The sequence below is a fragment of the Rattus norvegicus genome, chromosome 13 (genome assembly GCF_021556685.1).
Source record: "Rattus norvegicus strain SHRSP/BbbUtx chromosome 13, alternate assembly SHRSP_T2T, whole genome shotgun sequence".
Classification (NCBI taxonomy): domain Eukaryota; kingdom Metazoa; phylum Chordata; class Mammalia; order Rodentia; family Muridae; genus Rattus; species Rattus norvegicus.
Window position 1 is genome coordinate 102,966,670 of NC_141546.1, and position 22,581 is coordinate 102,989,250.

The window sequence follows — 22,581 nt, forward strand, 5'->3', positions numbered from 1 at the left end:
GGGGTCTTCATTGTGCAGGTCCGCCTAAGGTGACCATATTGTCGAGATTCGATGGGTGCAGATTCTTCGGTGTGTGTGAACATCATTACCTCGCAGGGGACGTTCTGGTGATCTGGGTCTTACAGTCCTTTTGTCCTGCTTTTATGCTGTCCCCTAGTCTTGAGTGGAAGCTTCATGCAGTATTGGGTGGGGATGTGTCTAATATGGCTGGGCACCCTCAGTCAGCTGTTCTCTGCAGTGCGACCGGTGGTGGGTTGCCGTGATAGTCTCCAGAGTCATCTGGTCCATTGTCTGTCTTAAATGTCACCTGGGCAAGAAAGCCCTAATGAGAGGGAGTTCAAAGCTGGGCTACGTGCAGTTCCTGTGGAGCAGGAGTGAGACTAGGCGTGAGCATCTCTAAGCCTGGGATTTCCAGACTGTGGTGTGCTTTCTCTGCCGTGGAGCACCAGGTCCGTGGTCAACTGACTGACCCAATGCCAGACAGACGCTATCTGTGATGAGGTAGGTGTTTTTACTGAGTCTGTGGAATGAAGGAAAAGAATAGAATTTGCTTCCTAGACTATATTGGATGTTTGCTGAAAAGCTGTCTGAGATCCCTGAAGTATTTAGATTTCCAAACCCTAGTATTCCTTAAGCAACAGAGCCCTAATGAAGTTGTATCGCTAGCCTTCCTGGAGACTGAAGGATCATGGTCCTGGGGATGGCAGGAGGGACTGCCAGCGCCTTTGCCACAGCCATGTTGTCTCCATGCTTACTTTTAATTACCTCAAAGCCTCAGAAACATGATCCTGTAAATGCATTGTGGGAATAGCGGTAAAGGCCCTCATCCCATGAAACCCATAAATTGCTTATAATCCTCTCAAGATTTTTTTTAAAAAAGCATTAAGTAATTGAAGACAGGAAGTCCAAAGTTAATTATTTAGAGGTGTTATCAATGCTTTAAGTAAACTGGAGCATTGTCTGCTATTTCCACACACCAGGCCCCACGGGACTCGGGAGAGAGCAGCTCCCTCAGTTCCTATTCACTAATGCAAACAGCACATGGTGGCTCATCAATAGAGACCGTCCCAGGTCACTTGTGACTAAATTCATCCACTGTTCTGCCCTGCACACAACATTTGGATGGCAGCTATGGTATTTGAAGGCTGCCTGTGTCTTAGGGAGAGAGGGGAGGGTAAAGGATTACCTCACGACTGAGTCCACAGAGAAGAGTGCATCTTGTTTAGCAGTGGGTCTGATAAGGCCCATGCATCTGGGGAAACTGTTGCCAAATGGCTAACTTATGGGCTGCTCATTACTGTCAAGCAGTCAGAAGACACACCCAGCCATTAAGTAGGGAGCAGGAGTCAATATGTCTTCTCCCCTCGGCTTCAGAGTTATTGAAAGCCTTTTGTGCTAGATAATGCAAACTCTAGATAATCAGCTTACAACAGAAAGTCGAATATTAACACTATGCTGAAGCCAATATTATACACACCACTTCTAAAGAAGAGGAAATGTAGTTCGAACATCCATAGGGCAAAATGTGGGACATCTTTGGGAAGGGCGTAGATAGCTTCAGATAACTCCATTGTGTGGTGACAAACTATCTTTGCTTTCATAGTATTTATAATGTTTTAGTGGGCTGGGAGATGGCTCAGCGGATAAGGTGCTTGCCTCACAAGCATAAGGACCTGAGTTTGAATCCCCAGGACCCACATAAACCTGGGCATGGTAGCATGTATCTGTAATCCCAGTGCTCCTGTGTATAGTGAGATGGGAGGGAGGGAGGGAGGGAGAGAATGAAGAATGCTTGGAAGCTCAACACCAACTAGGCTGGTTGTGGGTAGCAGTGAACAGCAAGAGACCCAGCCTCAAACAATGTTGAAGGTGATGACAGATTCTCAAGGTTGTCCTTTGACCCCCATACATGTGGTCACACATATATGCGCGCTCATGTGCACGCGCGCGCACACACACACGGATACACACAGAGAAATACATACAAATGGATGTGCATACACACATATGCACATATATACACCTATGCACACACTTATGCACAAATACATATATACATATACATACATATATGTATGAATGCACACATACATGGATTCACACACACAGATGTACACATAGACACATGTTGATACATGTATGTGTGCATGTACATACATATGCACATGCAAGCACGCAGGAGCTACATCCACAGCCTCCAAGATGTTCCTTGAACAAGTGGATATTGAATAGAAAACCATAACACATCCGTTTTCACTGTAGATAGAAGTCACTATCAAACACGTCTGAATCTAAGGAGGAGAGGTTATGCAATCTGCAAGACCCCTTACAAAGTGAAACTTCAGGCCTCCCTGTTCAAAAACTGTTGAGGAGTTGAAGACGGCAAGAGCAGAACAGTTGAGTGGCTGAAGCATCAGGCTCAGAGAGAAGCCTGAGGCTCTGAGCAGGTCCACCCACACCTCCCAGCCACCCTGATGTCAAGCTGCACAGACTGACAGGCAACCTCTCTTACTGACACAAGGCCAAAGACAACTAGGACTAAGACCATGTCCTCAGAGTGGTCAGCAGCCCTCTGCCCTGCAGTACTGCCGCGGTTCTAATTCCCACACACACGGTGCAGCCCCTGACCAGTGAGTGTCGGACCCCTGAAAATAAGCATGAAGACTGACTTCATTTTCTTTTTCCAAAGCTGAGGAAAGCTGCTTGGTACCTGCTTTAAACAATGAGTAACATGACATCGGCCACTCACTCCCTTTCTTTTAAGCTTGCTACTGGCCGTCGTACTAAGCCCGAAGAACCAAAGGCAAGAACCACCTACATGCTCGTTCCTAGAGAACACAATGCTCTTCCCCAAACCCCAAGGAATTCCAAGGTTAGGGCCTAAGCAGTCACTAACAGCGTCTTTTGTCTCAGTGGCTCTGGCTGTCCCTTGTTATCTGTGTTGCCTGTGTTTCTGTGTGTCTGGACATAACAACACTCGAGAACCTGCTTCAATATACAAAGCAAACACAGCCCTGGGCCTATAGCTGAGTTTCAGAGCCCCGAGAAGCATGCTAGAATCCTTAGGTTCAATTCCCGGTACCACCCAAGCATAAATAAACCAACTGTATATACTGTGGTCTTCCAGCAAATGTATATACACTAAAGTAAATGTTACCAGTCTCCTTAAACATCGTATCAGTGTGGAATGGACTTTCCAAATTCTTCAAGATTTTTGTCGTCATTTTTCATTTTCATTTTTTGTTTGTTTTTAGGGGTATTTGTTGTTGTTGTTGTTGTTGTTGTTGTTTTTGTGTTTGAGAAAGGGTCTTTCTATGTAACCCTGGCTAGCCTGGAACTGGCTATGTAGACCAGGCTGGCCTCAAGATCTGACTACTCCTACTCCCTTAGGATCAAAGGTGAGAGCCACTGTGTTCAACCAAAAAAATGTTTTTTGAAACACGTTGACATCGTTATCATCTGGAGTCGTTCTACAGCAGAACTCCTCCTAACTCATCCGGTCAGCCTTTAGCATAGCATGCCACATATCCGGAAACTCCTTAGAAAATAGCAGATAGCTTGACAGCACCAGTGGCTGAATGCTTTGAAGTAGCGCTTTCTATCTGAAGTCATAATGGTCAAAACGCCTTTTCCTGACGATGTATCTGGAGATTAAAAACCAGAAGCCAGCTGTTCGTTCTAGAGTGTATCGCAAACGTAACTGACTTCGACATGGGTTTTCTTTGCCAAATCATATTTTTATGAACCATCGGTGGGTTTTTTTCCAGTCCCTTTTTGACACATATTACTCTTGAAAGTAATGTGAGTTGGAAGTGTGATTATAATGAGTTTGGTTATACGATGCCCCTCTCCTTTCAAAGAGAACATGATTCCCTGTAGGGAAATTCACGGAATTATTCACCCCAGTCATCTTTGCTATTCTGAACTGTTAAATGCCTGATTTGTCTCCCTGGGCTTGCCTTTCTCTGCTCTGAGATGCCATTTCCAACTCTTCCCATTCAATATCAGGGACTTGAGTGATGTTTTCTTTTCTCTCTCTCCTCTTCGACTTCAGGATTAAGTTACAGTCAGAATGGTTCCTTTGAGACGTCTCTTTATTCCCCTCTCCACGTCCTGATCAATTCATGAGTAGTTTTCCATTGGTGTGCCCTTTCATTGCCTGTTGCTAATATTTCCCATATATATCTCAGTGTAAGGACGACCAATAGGGGCTCACTTAAAATGACAGCAAATCCTATTGTAGTGTGTAGACCGTATTGAGTTCTATAGAGTCATTGATAGGAAAGGTCACTGGGTACACGTAAATCACCCATGTCCCGTGGCAGCTGACGCTTCACTACAGACTAGTTAAAGGAGCCTCTTAATTGCCAAGAAAAGGGAAAAACCCACAAGATCTAAAACGTATTAAGGATGATGCATTAGATAGTCCCTTCAAGTTCATCTGTAGCTAAGCTTGGCAGCTGACCAATCACAGCTGCAGCTTCAGGCACGAACACGGGCACCTGGAGAATAAATACCTCAACTCTGGTCTTGGTTAATGTCAGTAATCATCAGAACCCAACGGCCTAACTGGAGTCTCTGAGCTTCCAACTACCATGCTCTCCTGCCTCTGCGCGTGACTTATAATAATATTCAGAAGGAAAGGATTGAGATAAATATACCCACTTGGGTGTTTTCTATGACTAGAGCTTTCTCTGGGCTTTGAAGTAGCCAAGTCATCCTCCTTAGAGGACTAGGGTGCCCAACAGCAGCTCCAATCTGGCTTGTTCAGCCCAGCCGTTGAAGTCGCAGCCATTTCTGATGTCTGTGATCCTACACAGCCCCTCTGCCTCGCTGTGGTTAGGATAGGATCTGCAAAATGAGCAGACAAGAACAGATATCAAAGGGGCCCTGAATCTGTTAACACCCATGGAGACCACAGAAAGGAGTGGGCTTAATAAACACTAGTATTTTAGTTATGCCATTTATAATTTTTATTATATGCATTCTGTATATGTGCATGCATGTGGGCACATGCATGCATACGTGTGTATATGTATGTATACATATATACATATATATACATACACATATATACGTGTATATACACATATATACATACATATATGTACATGTATATATACATACACACACATATATATATACATATATGAAAACCAGAGGATAGCCATTAGAAGTTAGCTCTCCCTTCCACCATGGCTTCTGGCAATCACACTCAGGTCATTAAGCTTGGCAGCAAGCACCTTCCCTGGCTTCCACTGGCACCGGTCATATAATTTCATAATAAATTCTCTTGGTTATAATTGCAGCCCCTCTAAAATTTATCTCTGATGTAGAGGTCAATCAAAAGAGAAGTAAAAGCAGAGATGCGAATGGAGGTGGGGGCCGGACCACCACAATACCAAATTCTGCTGCTTCCTTCCTTCTTGAACTCCATCCATTCAATGGATTGCTTTCATTTGAAGGGCAGCTAAATGTATACAATTAGAGTTATTGACTAAAAGTATATTTCTGGAGGAGCTGTTACAGTGTTTTCTACCATCCTTCTGCCTTCATGGTGGCGTTTAATCATCAGAGGAAGAAGCCATCACTGGTGGACTTAAATCCGTCTAGCTAGGCTCCCTTTGAAGCAAGAACTCTGTTCTTTGAGCTTCAGTTTTACTGTCTACAAAGCAGGAATAACAACTTCCGTGTGGGGAATATTTACAGTAAAACTCTTCGCACACCTAATAGATTATCTGTCTTATTAATTCTCTCTTCCATAAGTTCCTAATTCTGTCTTTCATGAAAGCAAAGCCCAGAAGAGGAGGGAATAATCTCCTCCATGATGCCCATGTGTAACACATGTGGTGTGGTGTGTAACGTGTCCCTGTATATAGATAAATAACATTGCTCAATTTTGAGACTAGTAGTGTGCTCCAGTCTCTCAAGCGAACACACTTGACAAGTGGTCAGTTACTGGCTCAGGAGAGTGTAGGTAACTTTGCGTGTTGACTTGAGAGGCTCATCCCAGGTTACCAGGTGATGCCACAGGAGGCCAAGTTTCTTTCCTTCTGAGCTCAACGTCAGGAGAGGCGAAGCCCCGGTCGCTAGTGCAGGAGTCACTGCCCAGAACCTGACACTGTGTTGCTTGATGTCACACACTCGCTTCTGAGCTGCCCACACAGACAGCCAGAATGGGACACTGTGCCTGGGTACTTCCTCCTGTGTCTCAGTTCATGTGGGGTCGACTGAAGGCAAGGCTTAAATCCTGACGATTCTCCAAAGTCTGCTTTCTCTGAGGAAAAACTAGAGGTTTCTGTAAAAAAGAAAATGGAACGGACTCTGGGAAGTCGTGCGGTATCATGGCAGCCGTCGGGGGAAACACACACTGTGTTCCTTTCATTCCCTTCGCACGACCCTTTCCGCATACCCACACTGCAGGTAGGCACAGGCCCAAGCTCCTGAGGTCCAAGTCCCTGGGACTGAGACAGACTGAGACCACCATTCTCTGCGGCTCCTCCCGTGGCCTCGACTTCCATCCTGCCTTCTTGGACGCTTCGGTCATGGGGACTCTTGTCCACAAATGGCTCATTTAATTTGCTTTAAGCCTCAAAAGCCTACAAACATCACAAAACCATGATTATGTGTGCCAAGTCTGAGCACTATATGTACTATTATTTTGTTTTGTTTTATTTCAGTGTGTAGTGATTTATATAATAATGATGCTTAATATATTCTATCCTTTGCCTGTAGTATACACGGATAATAACATCCATCTTCTTTTATGTACTCCCACTACATTTCGACTTCAAATAATGACTATTTTACAGTTATGGCAACTCTGATTTTGGGGGGTGGGAGGGTGGAGGGAGGGGTTGTTTTATTTTTTATGTCTTAGGGTTCTACTGCTGTGAGCAGACACCGTGACCAAGACAACTCTTATAAGGACAGCATTTAACTGGGGCTGGCTTACAGGTTCAGAGGTTCAGTCCATCATCATCAAGGCAGGAGCATGGCAGCATCCAGGCAGGCGTGGTGCGGGAGGAGCTGAGTTCTACATCTTCATCTGCAGGAAGCCAGGAACAGACTGAGCATCCCCAGGCAGCTAGGAGGAGGGTCATAAGCCCACACCCACAGTGACACACCTACTCCAACTGGGCCACACCTCCTAACAGTGCCACTCCCTGGGCCAAGCACATTCAAACCATGACCCAAACCTGCCCATTTCACACAACATGTTCTAGTTCCATCTAAGAAGCAGGTCTTTATTCTCCTTCACAGCTGAGTAACATCCCATTGTATTCAATAAGCATGTTTTCTTTAATCATTCACTCATGACGGAGATGAACGTTGACCCCACGTCTTGACCGATTTAAAGACAGCCGTAAACATCAAGCACAGATGGATCTTCAACATACTGAATTACCTCATCTGTGTGTGTGTGTGTGTGTCTGTGGTGTGTGTCTGTGTGTGTGTGCACGTGTCTCTCTGTGTGTGTGCATGTGCATGTGTGTGCATGTGTGTATATGTGTGTCTGTGTGTGTGCACGTGTCTCTCCGTGTGTGTGCATGTGCATGTGTGTGCATGTGTGTATATGTGTGTCTGTGTGTGCATGTCTGTCTATGTGTGTGCATGTGCACACGTGTGTATATGTGTCTGTCTGTGTGTGTGTGCATGTCTGTGTGTCTATATGTATGTCTGTGTGTGGGTCGCATGTGTGCGTGTGTACCCATCAGTGGGCTAGTTGGATCCTATGTTGGATCAGTCTGTTCTCTCCATTGTGGTAGCAATTATGTACATTCTCAACATCATTTCTTTGTCTCTGTAGCTCGCCGGTATTTTCTACTTTCTCATTTTCTATAGTAGCCACTTGGACGAGAGTGCTATAATCTAACTAGGTTTGCTTCCAGAATGGGTAATGACGCTGAGGGTTTTCTCCAGTCGGCCATTTGTACTTCTTTTGAATTGTTTGCCCAGTTTGATTGGACGTTTTTAGTTTCCGCTGTTAACTTCTAGTTCCTCTTGTGCTCTGGATAGCAAGGCCCTGTCAGATGAAGGGTTGGCAGGGGTTTGCTCCACTCCAAGGCTGTCTTCCATGCTGTGGATTGGCTTCTGCACTGCGCCAATTTGAAGAGGCAGGAGGCTCAGTCCGCCCACGATTGCTTTCATTTCCTATGCTTTGGGCGTTATAACAACTGCACCATCATCCACACCAAAATCCTGAAATGTCTCCCCTGTGTGTTCTTCTGGAGCTTATGAACTTGGGCTTCTCACATTTTTGTCTTCAATGTATGTCATAGTCTCTGTCAGCTCAGCTCAGACATCCTAAGGGAAGGGGGTTAGAGGCCTCTCAATTGAGGAACCACCTACATCAGATTGGCTTGTGGTCATGTCTCCAGAGCTTGAGTGGGCTGTTAATGGTCTCAGGCTGCTGTGGGCAGAGCCATCTCTGGGCAGGTTGTACCTGGGCTGTGTAAGAAAGGTAGCAAGCCAGGAAGCACCATTCCTCCTTGGTCTCTGCTTCAGTTCCTGCCAAAGGTGCCTATTTGCACCCCTTTCTCTTGGTGGTGGACTCTAACCAGTAAGATGGAATTAACCCTTTCCTCCCTAAGTAGCTTTCAGTCAGCACAGCAATATAAGCCCAATTAGGACAGTCTATCTGGAATCAGTCCATCTCCAGGGTAAGACATCGGAGTCAAGTTTCAATACTCCAAATATCCCAGTATTCGCAGTGGAAACATTAATAATGTTTGTTTGTTTTGTAGACTTGCTGTTTTAGAAATAAATGACAGTTTCTTTTTTATAGTCACGTATTTTCTTGTGAACCTCCCTCTCTCTCTCTCTCTGTTACAAACTTCCCTTGTAGCATCGGTTTTGGCAAACCTCCCTAACAGTGCCTTTCCTCTTCTAAATTCTAAAGTTGTCTTTAACACCGGCTGCTGATCTGAAACCAGGTAAGCCAGAACACGGGAAGACAAAGAGAGTGGGGCTATCTTGTTTTTTTCCAGATTTTTCTAGGAAAACACTCTTGGAAGATAAATTGCCCACAAATAACTCTTTACCTTTTTTAAAATAATATTTATTTTATTTTTAAGTATGTGCATCTGTGTGTGTTCATGCATGCATATGCCCAGTGAGGCCAGCGAGCTAGAATACCCTAGGAGTTGGAGTTAGAAACAGCCGTGAGCTGTCTACCAGGGGTTCCAGGAACCGAACTAGGAAAGCAGCAGGTCCTAAACTTCTGATCCAACACTCCAGCCCCTCTTGTCTCTTCTTTTGCCTTCCATACTAACATCAAAAAGAAAACCTCACTGTTCATAAATTACACTGACTTGGTTATTATTTAACAAGCGTTTCACAAACCAAGGAGAATGTGCAGAAAAGCAAGGTAGACACTGTGGACAGAAATGCCTGCTGAACCATAAGGAAAGATCTGTTTGGTGGGATCACAGCTGGGACTGACGCCTCACAGACCTTACCCATGTCTGCCTTCCTCTAAACTAATGTCAACTAACACTGAGCTCATCAAGAGGCACTGTTGGGAAGTGGAGGCCAGAAACCTTGCAAAGATGGCATCCTTATGTGCAGAGACTGTACTCTGACGAGGAGAGAATCCAGTTTAGCTGAAAGTGTGTTTCAAAAGCAGGATAGAAGGGCAGGCACTGCAGGCTGAACCAGCTTGCCACTGTGACCTCTGGTTCTGGTTCTTGGATGCCTCCTTCCATTTTCTCTGAGTTCTTACGTCTCCTTATCTTAGCATTTTCCTGTCAGCTGTTATCGACCCTATGTGATTTGGGGATGCCTTACATCCTTAGTCATATTTCTTTTATCTAAAAATCGGGTAAATATCAGAATTATGTAAATCCTCTCTAGTAACCAAATGGAAGATTACAATCAAGTAAGTAACTGCATCCCGAGGTTAAGTCCGGAAGGAGACAGTAAAGGCCCTGGGGCTGGGTGCCTCTCAGCTGCAGCTGCCTCGGGCCACTGCTTCTTCAGAGAACCCAAAGCACTCTAGGCCTGAATGAATCCAAGGGCTGACTCCTCCATCCACCTAGCAAGCACCTACTCGGTGCTCTCACCACTGGGAGGATGCGCTAATCAGCAAAGCAAGGTCCCAGCTCTCTGGGTGATTATGCCGTAGCAAGAAAGACAAGAAAGAGACACCTACTGCACACAGGCTGTGCGTGGAGAGAATTATTTCAGGGGATAAAAGGGAGTTGGTATATTATTTAGGGTGGTGGAAATCCGTTTTAAACAAATGTAGCACTCAAGCAATAAGGCACACAAAGCGACAGGGCAACAGGGGAACAAATCTGTAGGAAGTCATGCCGCCAAACGTACAAAATCTGCAAAAAAATCTGCAGCTGGACGTCCGTGGAAAACACACGCACTAACCACTTAGTGCTCAACTCGCTTAATAACCTGACTGTTGGCAAAGCACTAATCGTTTAGCTTACTTTTTAAAGAGCACCTTGGTATTGTCTAAATTTCCTCCAGAATCCAAGAAAGGCTTGTAAGCGTCAATCTACTTCTTTTTGAACGCCACAGAGCCTTAATGTTGCTCCCGCTGATATAAAACACTACCTGGCATCCCATTTCATCTTCTCATATAAGCTACATGCTATGGTGATTCCCCATTTTACAGATCAGTAGACCGAGGCAAAGAGAAGCTAGGTAACTTGGCCAAGGTCATCAGCCACCGAGCAGTGACATATAACCATGGACAACTTCTGTCATAAATAGATCAAGTCATTCTTTGTTCCCTCCGAGGCCTTATTGGGGAATTACTGAGCCGTATTCTTTCCTAAATGCAAAAGAAGTAAATAAGTAGTACCCTTGTTGAAATATCCCTAGCCTACCTGTGGAGGCAAAAGCAGTGTGTACCACACGAGCCGAGAAGGCACCACCGTGACACATCTGGTGAAGAAGTGCAGTGGGTTCTTCCTTCTTTTCTTCCCTTGTCTCCCTCCCCCCCACCCCCGAAAGTGTTGCCGTTGGTAAGAACTGAATATGACTTGAGGCTGGACCGTGCTGCGTCTAGCCTTCCACTCAAATGTTTTCTGTCCCTCTTCATAGGAAAACCAGTCACAGGGCCCGGGGTGATTAGCTTAGAGGAGAGAAAACTCAGGGGGATTTGGTAACTGTCTACAAATATTTAAAGAACAAGTAATGCAGAAAGGAAATTAGATTTGTTTTATGGTTCCCCAAGGGTGGAAAGGGAGGGGATATTTCACCACAATGTAAGGAAGGACTTCCAAACAGAACAAGGGGAGCCCAGATGCTCTTCAGAATGGAATGAGCTATCCAGGATGCTCGGGCACAGGACTGCGATGGTTTTCAATCACATCTTGTAGGGGAGATCTGGGAGGGATGGCTTTTATTAATCCAGGAATGTTAAAGTACCTCCCATAGTGGAGTGTTCAGGAACTTCTGTCGTCAGAGAGCCAAGATCGTTGACAGAGCCCTCGCCTGGCCTGGGTGAGGCTGCGGGTTCCAGCTCCAGTAACTCTAAGCCTGTGTTCTCTGAAGAACAGTCCTAAATGTTCAAAAAGCACATGTACACACTGCATGTGACTTCCGGTGCTTAATTGTTAATGAATGACCCTCTCAAGCTGTGCTTTATTTCCTGTTGGCTCTTCCTAGGTCTCCAGCCACACACAAACTACAGCTTCACACTCTCGGCTTGTACATCTGTCGGATGCACTTCCAGTGAGCCCTCTGTAGGTCAGACTCTGCAGGCTGCCCCTCAAGGTAACAAGGACATATCTGGAGTTCGGAGAAAAAGTTTGTCCGTGCTACTTTGGTTAGCTTTGAAAACTCTGTGATAGCAAACAAGGAAGAAGGAATAAAATTGTCACGACAGACAAAACAAAATAACATTCCGTGTCGCCTCCTTCTACAGGGTTGAGTAAGCCTTATGCTGCCACTCACAATCAATAATTTGAAATTCTTAAAGTCACTGAAGTTTGCTTTTTTTTAATGGGATAAACGCTAAATACTTGCATATGAAGCTCCTCAAAAAGTTCAACTATTAAACCATTTAATATCTAAGGAGTGCCAAGCCCACTGCTAAAGCTGATAAAAATAGTTGCTGCCTTCAAGAAATTAAAACCAAAGGAATGATAATATAATTACCAGGTGTATATGAAAAGAATGTAACCCCGGGGAGAGATTAAAACCTATCACATGCACAGACAGGCTATGGTGGACCCTGAGGAGGAGGGATTTACACACACACACAATGGGCGAGCTGTGCCACCAGGCTGTTTGAGGGGATATGCAGAGACAGTCTCCCCTCTTTAGAAGATAAATTGGTAATGTCTATAAATTTAAAACCTTAATTCCTTAGCACAGCGGTTATAGTTTTATTATTTATGCCTGAAACTCTTCCATACGCGCAGAAGGGACCTGTGTCAAGACGCCCGCGGTAGCATCATTTCGCTTAATGTCAAAACGTGGAGAGCAACTTAAATATTGCAGAAAGGAGAACTGCTAAGTAAAATCACATTGCGGGAATGCAGTAATCTGTCCGTAAAAGGACGCTGAACAGTGCACGCCGTATGTGTAAAACTGCACACAGCAGACCCCGCATATTTCTAGTGATAAATATACACACAGAAAAAAAATCTGGAATTAACCCCTGTGACGACACTGAGCTCCTGTGGGTAGGGCCCCGCGGCGTGTGATGTCATTTACTTCATGGAGGAAGATATGCTCAGCAGCCTGTGGTAGGGATCAACTGTCTGTCTATCTTTATTGTTGGCCTGTTTTACACAGAGGGAAGTGAACGCCTGCATATATAAGTCTCTAAAGGGACCGTGGGCTCTGTTGCCATGTCAGAATCTCAAGCCACTTGTTCATTACTTTTCTACTGAAAGAACTGTTGTACCTTGGAATATTCGGCCTAAACTTCCTACCAGTAAATGGGGGAACAAATGGAAAATTGCACATGTGGGGCATATGGCTACTCCCTGGGAGCCCACTAATGACGATCTCGAGATAAAGAATGCCCTGTGTCAGCGCTTGGTGCTCCTCTGAAGGCAAGCAAGCAGCACTGGGCTTTTGGAAAGGTAAACTGTCAGGTGGATACTCTGATGATGGGGATCTCTACAGAGGCTATCAACTGGTTTTGGCTAAAACTCAAGTCTGGGAAAGGAAGAGGTCTCTGGTATCGGCTCATTCAGCAAACCCGTATGCTTAGGGGCTGAGTTTCTTCAACAGATTTATTCCTTTACTCCTCTTCTTGAAAAGGTCTAGATTTCATGACTTGAAAAAAATATAACTTTAAATAGGATGCAGGAGAGTGTGACGTAAGAAATGTCATCGATTGTTTATAAAAAAAAAAATCATATGGTGTTCTCTTACCACAAATAACTTCAAAGAAATAAGGTTTTCCTGTGGGCGCAGCATGGCTTTAGACACTCTGGCTGGGCTTGTGCCTTCTCTGATAACCTGCGCCGGGAACCCCTACAGCCCCAATCCTTAGCCTGAAAGTACAGAGGTGCAGCCATGGACGCCATTAGCTACTCTTGGTACTGTTACAAAGTAGAGACAAATGTATCCTTTTAATGTTCCAGCCCAGGGGCTAGAGAGATGGCATAGAGGCTAAGAACATTTTACTCCTCTTCCAAAGGACCTCAGTCTAGATCCTAGCACAAACATGAGGTTGCTCCAAGGGATTGGACGTCTCTAGCCTCATCTGCCCATAACCACATGCACACACAAATACACATGCGTACATGTATGCATGATCTAAAACAATAAAAAAAATACCGTACATATCACCCTAGATCTCAGGTACCAGCTCTACCCCCTTAAGAAGGCCAAGAGCTGCCAAAAGCTAAACCCTCACAGGGGTTCACTCCCGGCAGAAGCTCTGGGTGTCCACTGTACTGTTAGTCCTTCCTTCTGTCTGAGATATTCTATTCTCTCCCACCCGACCCTTTCCTGCCTTTTTCCCAGTTCTCCTAAGTGCCACCACATCCATCATATCAGCGCCACCACGCCCATCACGCCAGTCCCACACCACTGACCTTAAACCTCCGTCTTCTTTATACGTCACAGGTCATTCTTCATATACCTAATTGTAAATCTTGAAACCATGTTCAGTCCTTCTTTTCTGCACCTTCTACCCTGCCTTTGTTCACATCTTCTAATTTCTCCAGTCTTTCCTAACTGGGTTTCTCTCAATAGCTAGTTTTCAGTTTTCTCCTATTCCCCATTGATTCTCTCCCCCGTGGACATTCCCATGTTAGTTGGCTCCCAAAAATCTCATTTCCTTCCAGGGGAACAAAGCCTCACTGTCTTTGTGAAGCAGATGCCTCAAGTGTTACCTGCACTAATCTGCTGGTCTTGACCATGTACTAATGAAAAGGGAAGTCACATCCTGATACTCTCCTTCCTCCTCACTTTCTCATTTCTACAAGACTCAGACTTACGTGTTGCTCCTGTGTCCTCCACCAACTGACTTCTGTTCAACATAGCTCACACAGCTCCTCTTACAGCAGTCAACCCCTAGGAGTACCTCCTTCCCAACTCTCCTGATCTCACCCCTCAGCCTGTAACCATCTCCTCTCCCAGCCACCGCACTGCTCCTTAAGTCCCAGCCATTCTGCATTATAGTTTTTGTATTTACAAATCTGCATTTTGTCTGACACAATGAAGTCCTGGATGGATAAGGATGTCTTTATCCCCACATCCCTGACACAGCATCTGACAGAAGGTGATGCCAGTTCATGTAGAAGGCTGAATGAGTAAATTAGCCAATAGTTAAATACTCTGCAAACCTGGGCATCCTTGGCATGCCAAGCTCTCTTCCTTCTGTACATTCCTCCCTGAATTGCCTCAGATCTGCCCTCTCTTATACAGAATACAGATATGCCCTCTACTATACGGCATACAGATATGCCCTCTATTATACAGAATGCAGATATGCCCTCTATTATACAGCATACAGATATGCCCTCCATTATACAGAACACAGATAATGCCCTCTATTATACAGAATACAGATCTGCCCTCTATTACACAGAATACAGATATGCCCTCTATTATACAGAATGATGATATATGCCCTCTATTATACAGAGTACAGATATGCCCTCTACTATACAGAATGCAGATATGCCCTCTATTATACGGAATACAGATATGCCCTCTATTATACAGAATGCAGATATGCCCTCTATTATACAGAATACAGATATGCCCTCTATTGTACGGAATAGGATTTTCTTCTCATGCTGAGCTCCAGAGAGTAAGAGAAGGGGCAAATTCATACCTGGAACTCATTCAGAATGGTTCCCCCAAATGCAGGTCCTAACTCTATTGCCTATTTCTTGAGACTGGGAAGGTAACAGCAGCCCACACCCACCCTGAAGATAAGTGTGTACCACTAACTAGTTGCCATCTGGATGTCGAAACTGCATATTTCCAATCAAATCTGTGGATTTGCAGTTCCAACCAGTTTCCACAGAACCGAGTGCATAGAGAACTTGACTTCTGTTGAAAACATATATTCATGTTTCCAGACTTCTGATTCCCATTCATCAATACTTCTATAGGAATGGGCTATCCCGAGGAGTGCATACTGGGAATTAAGCCAGGGCCTTTCTAGTTCTTTGGCAATGTCTTTGTATGTGAATGTGTATGGGAGTATACGTGGGGGCATGGGGTGCGTGCATACACATGAACACATGAATGTGAATATGTATGTAGAAGTCAGAGCTTGGCATCAGACGTCTTTCCAATCACTCTGTGCCTTACAGATCCAGGTTTTGGCCCTCATTTGAACCCAGAGCTTGAAGATTTGGCTCCTCGAGTTAGCTAGCTTTCTCTAGTGAGCTGGTGTGACTGCCATGGATAAGATTGTAGATGGGCTGCTCCATTAGCCTTTCCCGGGGCACTGGGATTCAAACTCAGGTCCTCACATTTGTGTGGCAAGTGTCGCACCCACTGCACATCTCCTCAGCCCTTCCTTGGGGGTTTCTAATGGGCCCTTCAAGGACAGAGAGACGAACTCCAAGAAAGTAATCTTGATGCCTAATCTCTTGAGTCTACAAGTTTATGTGTTGTTAGAGTCTGAACTCTGAAACCATTGGCAGAGAAACCTAGGCCTCCATGTATGCTGTATCCAGTGTGGAGGGATAACAAGATGGACAGGCTTCCTCTCAGAAAACCAATTGCTCTTTTGAACGCTGGTGCACCCGAGACCTTTAGAAATCTATCTAGACTGTTTCCTTTCTTCGGCATGACGTTGAACGAATTGTCCTGAACTTTTTTTTTCTTCTAAAAATGTCAAGAGCGTACCTTTTACAGGATAACTGGCTTGGGAGGCACACTCAGCCAGAAGCTATTGATTTCAGGAAGCACAATAGAATGGCTATGTAGCATTCCTTAGAAGAGGTATAAGGTCTGCCCAGAGCACAACCTCTGGCAGACTCACCATTCCACCATCAGATTCTCCATCAGCATCTCTACATCCGCAAGGGTGCCTAAGGGGCTGGAGAGGTTGCTCAGTGGTTACAAACACTTGCTACACTTGCAAATTGGATCTGACTTCAGTTCCTAGCATCTGTATGGACGCTTACAGTCATCTGTTCCAGGGGAATGGGTGCCTCTCCTGCTCTCCTCAGGCACTGTGTACACAATACACCTGGATACATGCAAATAAACACTCATGCACATAAAATAAAAAGAAACTAATCCAAAAACATTGTTTTTAAAAGAGTAATCACAGACCTTGAGTTGCTATTTCTGTATACACTTTATCTTGAGGCTGAAGAATCAACTCCATGAAACAATGAATCTTATCTTGGTCAGCTGTGTGCTTCCCGCAACTGTCTAGACTGACTAATGTGGACAGGAGATATGTTGCCCATATCAGTTTTCTATGCATAGATACAGGTTGGCAAATAGGACAGAGGATCCCTGCCTCAGTGGAAATTATTTTGCTTTAAAGCAGCTGCAGAGGTAGAAAGACCATCCAGTCATAGCAGCACAAGTAGCACATCAAAGAAAAAATGACTATAACGCCCTCAGGGCTGTGAGGGAAATGCAAAGGGGTTTGAGGGGGCGGGAACTGAGCCAGAATCCCCTTGGAGAAGGCTGGACTAAAACAGTAGGTGTCAAGCAAGCTACACGAATCGGGGAACCTACACAGAAGATGGGACAAATAAGACCCAAAGCCTGCAGTGTTAGAAACAGATGGATCCCAGGGTAGTGTATTCCTGTGGCAGGCAAGAATTTGCCTTGAAGCACCTTGAAAAGGGTGTGGCCATAAGTCATAAGGGAGGTCAGGGTTAGAAAAATAGGGACCAGAGAGACCATGATCAGAAGGGAACAGCGTGAAAACTACGAAAGAGTCCTGCACTTTGTAATTTATATAAATAAGCAGAAATTGCTCTAAGGGTTCCAAAGGTGTAGGAGAGCCAAGAGTTAAAACAGAAATGGCCCAGAAGTAGCAGGGCATCCTAGGTCCAGGGAGGAGATCAGGGCTGGTCTCTAGCTACACAGAAAATCCAAGACACAGGGACCAGCTTAAAGGTGGAGATGAAGCTGGGATGCAACTTCATGGTAGTGTAGTTGCCCAGCAGCACTGTGACTGGGTTCAGTCCCCAGAACTGCAAAAGACAGATGCTAGCACAGAAGCACACAACAGAGACTGTGGTTGGAACCGGAGGGACAGCAGTGGAGAAGAGATGATGTGGGGTCTGCATAGCTCAGTGACCAGAGAGCACCTTCAGGTAATCCTGTGTAAGGATTTTGCCTAAGAACATCAATCCACGGCCAAGCTTACAGCTATGTAGACTGTAGACAGGAAAAGCCAGAGGCCCACTGTTGATGCTTTGAGCTTTGACATGCAAGTATTTATCTAAATGGCAATGTCACATAAACAGTTGGATTCATAAGTCTAAGCCCAGGGGGGAGTAAGTATTAAACATACCATGGGGAGCCTTCAGCGTGGATGAGCTAAAGAGAGAGCATCATGGGGGTGAGTGTGGGTGGAGGGGAACGCAGAGGGGAAGAGAGACCCTGCTGCTTTAAGAGGCAGTGGAGAGTCTTGAGAAACCAGGAAGTGAAGCCAGGAAGTATTCCAGGGAAGATGAGTTGAATGGCCCACAGTATGAGAGGCAAGCAGAAATTCTAACTTACTGAACTATGTCTCTGGAAAATGCCTGATTGTGCTTCCTTCCGTAGAACCCAAGAGAATAACATCAAAGTTTCAAATGCCCAGATTTTCTTCCAACCTTGACTAAGTTACACTCAAAGCAATACCCAGACATCAGAAACTTCCCAGGGCTGGCTGGGAGGCATTCCAAAGCAAAGCAGGAGGAGAAACAAATCCGTGTTTGGAAATGTGTTTTTGTTTCCTCTACAATGAGACTTAAATCCACAGAGAAGGGTTTGCTGGCTTGAGGGGAGCTGTGCCATTTCACAGCAATGTATTTTATCCTCACAATAAAAACCTCATTGTATCATTTTTGCCAGGAGTTTGGGTGACACCGCGACACATTATCATCAATTCTACAACCGTGGAATTATATTGGAATCCTCCGGAAAGGCCCAACGGTGTCATTTCTCAGTATCGGCTGAGACGTAATGGAAGCTTGCTTCTTGTGGGTGGCAGAGATGATCAGAGTTTCACTGATAAAAACCTGGAGCCCAACAGCAGGTGAGTGAGGGAAACTTTGTTCAAGGTTGAGAAAGAATAGTTCCCGTTCAAATGTTATTTGAATGTTGAATTAATCTCCTTGTTTGTGAGCTGTGCTGTAACGGATAAAAGTGCTAAATTATTGTTAGTTTTGAGTCTATATGATAACCTTTTAACATAGGAATAATTTGTCCTCTGTTTAAATATATAAGATACAATGTCCAACTTCAAAAATTATCAAATGGTGATTAAACATACATCCCCAAGTTAGTGATCAAAGAGGATGGGAGATCCTGTACCATCACCTACAGTTCTCTTCTCTCCCTCCCCTTGGCTTGCTCTGCCTGGTCTGCAGGAGTCTTCAGAACCAAACATTTGCAATTCATCCCCATTCATTTCTCAGCAGACACAGATAAACCTTACATCAACAGATGTTTCAGTGCAGAGAACAGAGAATAATTTAGTTTTATTGTGGAAAATAACAGATCAATTTAAATATCTCTGCCTCTAAATGAATCTCCCTGAAAACTCAACCCATTTAGAAATAGAAAAGACTAAATTGAATTTTCACAGCCCAGTAGCACACCCCAAGACATTCCTGAGATCCTTGGGAGAGCCATGAATGACTACAGGGTTCGGCCTGGAGTCGAGAGGCAGCAATAGCTATGCTCTCGAGAGGAGCACTGTCTCTGCTAGACTGTACACTTACAGTAGCGTTTCTCACAAAAATTCATTCACAAATGTCACAAAGAACATTGTTGCCATCCCTCAAAGGCTGGCTGAGTACAGCTTTGGTTTCCTCAGGTACATTTACACACTAGAAGCAAGAACTGGAGGTGGTAGCAGTTTGAGTGAGGAGTACCTTGTCCAGATGCCTATGTGGACCCCAGAAGACGTCCATCCGCCGTGCAACGTCACCGTGCTGGGCTCCGATTCCATATTTGTTGCATGGCCAGCACCAGGTAAAGAAAGACATGGAATATCTCTCTCTCTCTCTCTCTCTCTCTCTCTCTCTCTCTCTCTCTCAATCTGTGTGCGTGTATGTATGTATATCCTCCCTCTCTTCTCTCCTTTCCTCCTCACCTACATCTCTCTCTGCTTCTGTCTCTCTTCTCTCCTCTCCCCATCTTTCTCTCTCCCCCTCTCTCATCTTTCCCCCTCACCTACCTCTCTCTGTCTCTCTCTGTCTGTCTGTCTCTCTCTGTCTCTCTGTCTCTCTCTCTCTCTCTCTCTCTCTCTCTCTCTCTCTCTCTCTCTCTCTTTTTCATAGTTGAATGGAAACTAACTTGGAGATAGGGATAAAATGTGACTTCACAGTAAACCATAGATAAATCTGAGTGGAGCAACCAAATCACACATGTAAGTCTACACTATATGCATTTAGTTACACTTCTGTTACTGATACAAACAAAGTCAACTTATGAAAAATGATTCATATTGACTTATTCTGAAGGGAGAGTCCTTAATGTGAGAAGACACATGACCCAAGGCAGCTGGGTCAGGAAGCTGAGAGACCCCGTCTTCAGTTGCAGGCACCAAGCAGGGACCATAAACCCTCAAAGCCCAGCTCCCAGTGACATATTCCTCTAGCAAGGCTCCCCCTCCTAAGGGTCGATTAAACTCCCCAAACACCACCATCATGGGGGCCAAGTATTCAAATACTTGAGTCTATGGAGATATTTCTTATTCAGTCTCCCATAGCATGTGTCTCTACATTAATGTGCATATATGCATGTCTACCTATATAACTGTGTAGATACATACATCTATCTGCCTCTCTTTCAAAGCATTGCATCTTGGGAATTCGAAAGTCTAATAACCCTGTCTCACACATAATCAAGGCGAGTCAGAGGTTACAGTCACCCTGACTGTCATCCCCATGCGACCCCTGGGCTAGCTCACTGGCCCAGTGTCTCCTTTCCAATGGTATCAGTGAACAGAGGACTTGGAAAGACGATGGCCTGTTCTAACTATGAGTTTACCGTGGTGAACGGCTCTAACTGCTGGGCATCGCCTCTCGGCTCTGTGAGCTTTCATTAGACCTTTAGTCAATGCCAAATTGCTCCAGTGATTTAATGCATCATAATATTTTGATATAAATATAATTCTTGGGTAGAATCCCTCCCAACCAGATGCTATAGCAATTAAAGTAAAAGGCTGGGCAGATCAGTGGGTGAAGCATTTTTTATGTACGCATAAGAATCTGAGTCCTAAGCCCCTACACCTATGTAACAAAGCTGGGGTTATAGTGTGTGCCTGTACCCCAAGAGGAGGGAAGGCAGAGGCAAGAGGATCCCTGAGGCCTCCTAATCTTCAAAGCTCAGAGAAAGAAGACTCTGTGTTAAAAATAAAGGTAGAGAAAGATAGAAGATACCTGCAGTGTGTGAGAGAGAGAGTGTGTGTGTGTGTGTGTGTGTGTGAGAGAGAGAGAGCATACGTGTGTGTGTGTATATGTGTGTATGTGTGTGCGCGTGTGCACACGCAAGCACATGTGTGTGGGCTTATGTGCGATGTGTATATATTGCAGGGATTGCAAGACATATATATATGTGTATATGTATACACACACACACACACATATATATATGGTGTCTTCATATATTTATATATAGAGAGAGACAGAGACAGAAATTATTTCTATCTTTTACGTGGAGTGCAGGTGGTTACATAAAATGTAAAACTGATTAGAGGCTTAGGCTTCACTTTCAAAATATTCAACTTTACTTTCAGTACCAGGAGTAGAACTTGCGGCTTTTCACATGCTATACGAGAAACCATGATGGACCACTAAGCCGTACACCCTGGCCGTAAACTCTTTGGGCGCTATAATAGAACCCCAGCTTTCTATGTGCTAAGTGGGGACTCCACCACGGAGCCCTCAGTCTCTAATCTTATTTTCAATCCTAAATTGAGATCGAAACAAATTCCATTTGTCTGAGTTTGGCCGCAGCTCAGCAGAGCACTGGAGATAGCCGCTCTGGCCATCAGCAGACCTGATTCTTAAAACAGTTATCAAAGACATGCTTCTTGTCGGGTTACATAATCGCCCCGAACTGAATGCAGCGTGTTCAGGGCATGTATTCAGCGTGTATTTGTGAACCTCCATCAGCTGAGATTTCCTGCACTGTGTCTCCACAAGGCTGGGCTGTCAACAGACAGTGGTGGGTAGAGAGGGGCCTCTGGGCTCTACCCCTCCTTGGTCATTTATAGGCTGTCGCTCAGTGCTGTGAAAGGGAAGCCATAATCCTCATAGTGTGTCCGCTGTGAGCCCATCAGCCCCAGTGGGCACTTTCATGTCCATGCTCACACAGATGTTCCTATGTGAATACAGTGGGTCACAAAAGGAAGGAGAAGACATGACGGGGGGAAGGAGCTTGTGTGGAGGAGATGAGATTAGTGAAGGTAAGAAGAAGACATGAGAGAGTGAAATGGTAGCAATATCTAGAATCCAGTATATACATTTATGGGATTGTCAAAGAAAATTTCAATGAGCAGTATATAGACACCTGATAGAACAGCTGATCATAGATAGAGAATATGGAAATTTTCTAACTAGACTTTAATAAAACGTTTCCACAAAAAAAAAAAAAAAAAAAAAAAAGACAGCAAAAAACCTACACACTCTTAAAGGTCCACTGTTTAAAATGTGTGGCGTCCTCATTTGAGGACCTCTGGTCAGGGAGAACTGGCTTTGCTTTGCTCAGATGCATAGAAAAAAAAATATACAAATAGCGTCATGCACAAAGAAAAATGTAAAGTACTCTAGGATGTAAAATACAAATGATTCCACACTAGTTTGCTTTAAAACCAGCACACAGCATGTGAAATTAAACAAGGCACAATAGCTGCTCCTATCAGTAAGTGTCCCTAATCTTCAGAGCTTAGAAACACAGATAGTCCTGAACTTTGTTCTTAATTTTAATAGAGGGAAGATTCTAGTCTGC

At 44.6% G+C, this 22,581-nt stretch overlaps 1 protein-coding gene across 1 annotated transcript in view; it reads left to right on the forward strand.

Annotated features, from left to right (window-relative positions):
- Positions 1–22,581, forward strand: part of Ush2a (usherin) — a 666,484-nt gene that overhangs the window by 536,654 nt on the left and 107,249 nt on the right. Inside the window, exons 55-57 of the mRNA NM_001302219.1 lie at positions 11,629–11,736; positions 18,475–18,658; positions 19,442–19,599. Of these exons, the coding sequence (NP_001289148.1) occupies positions 11,629–11,736; positions 18,475–18,658; positions 19,442–19,599 (450 nt within the window). The remainder of the gene's footprint in view (positions 1–11,628; positions 11,737–18,474; positions 18,659–19,441; positions 19,600–22,581) is intronic.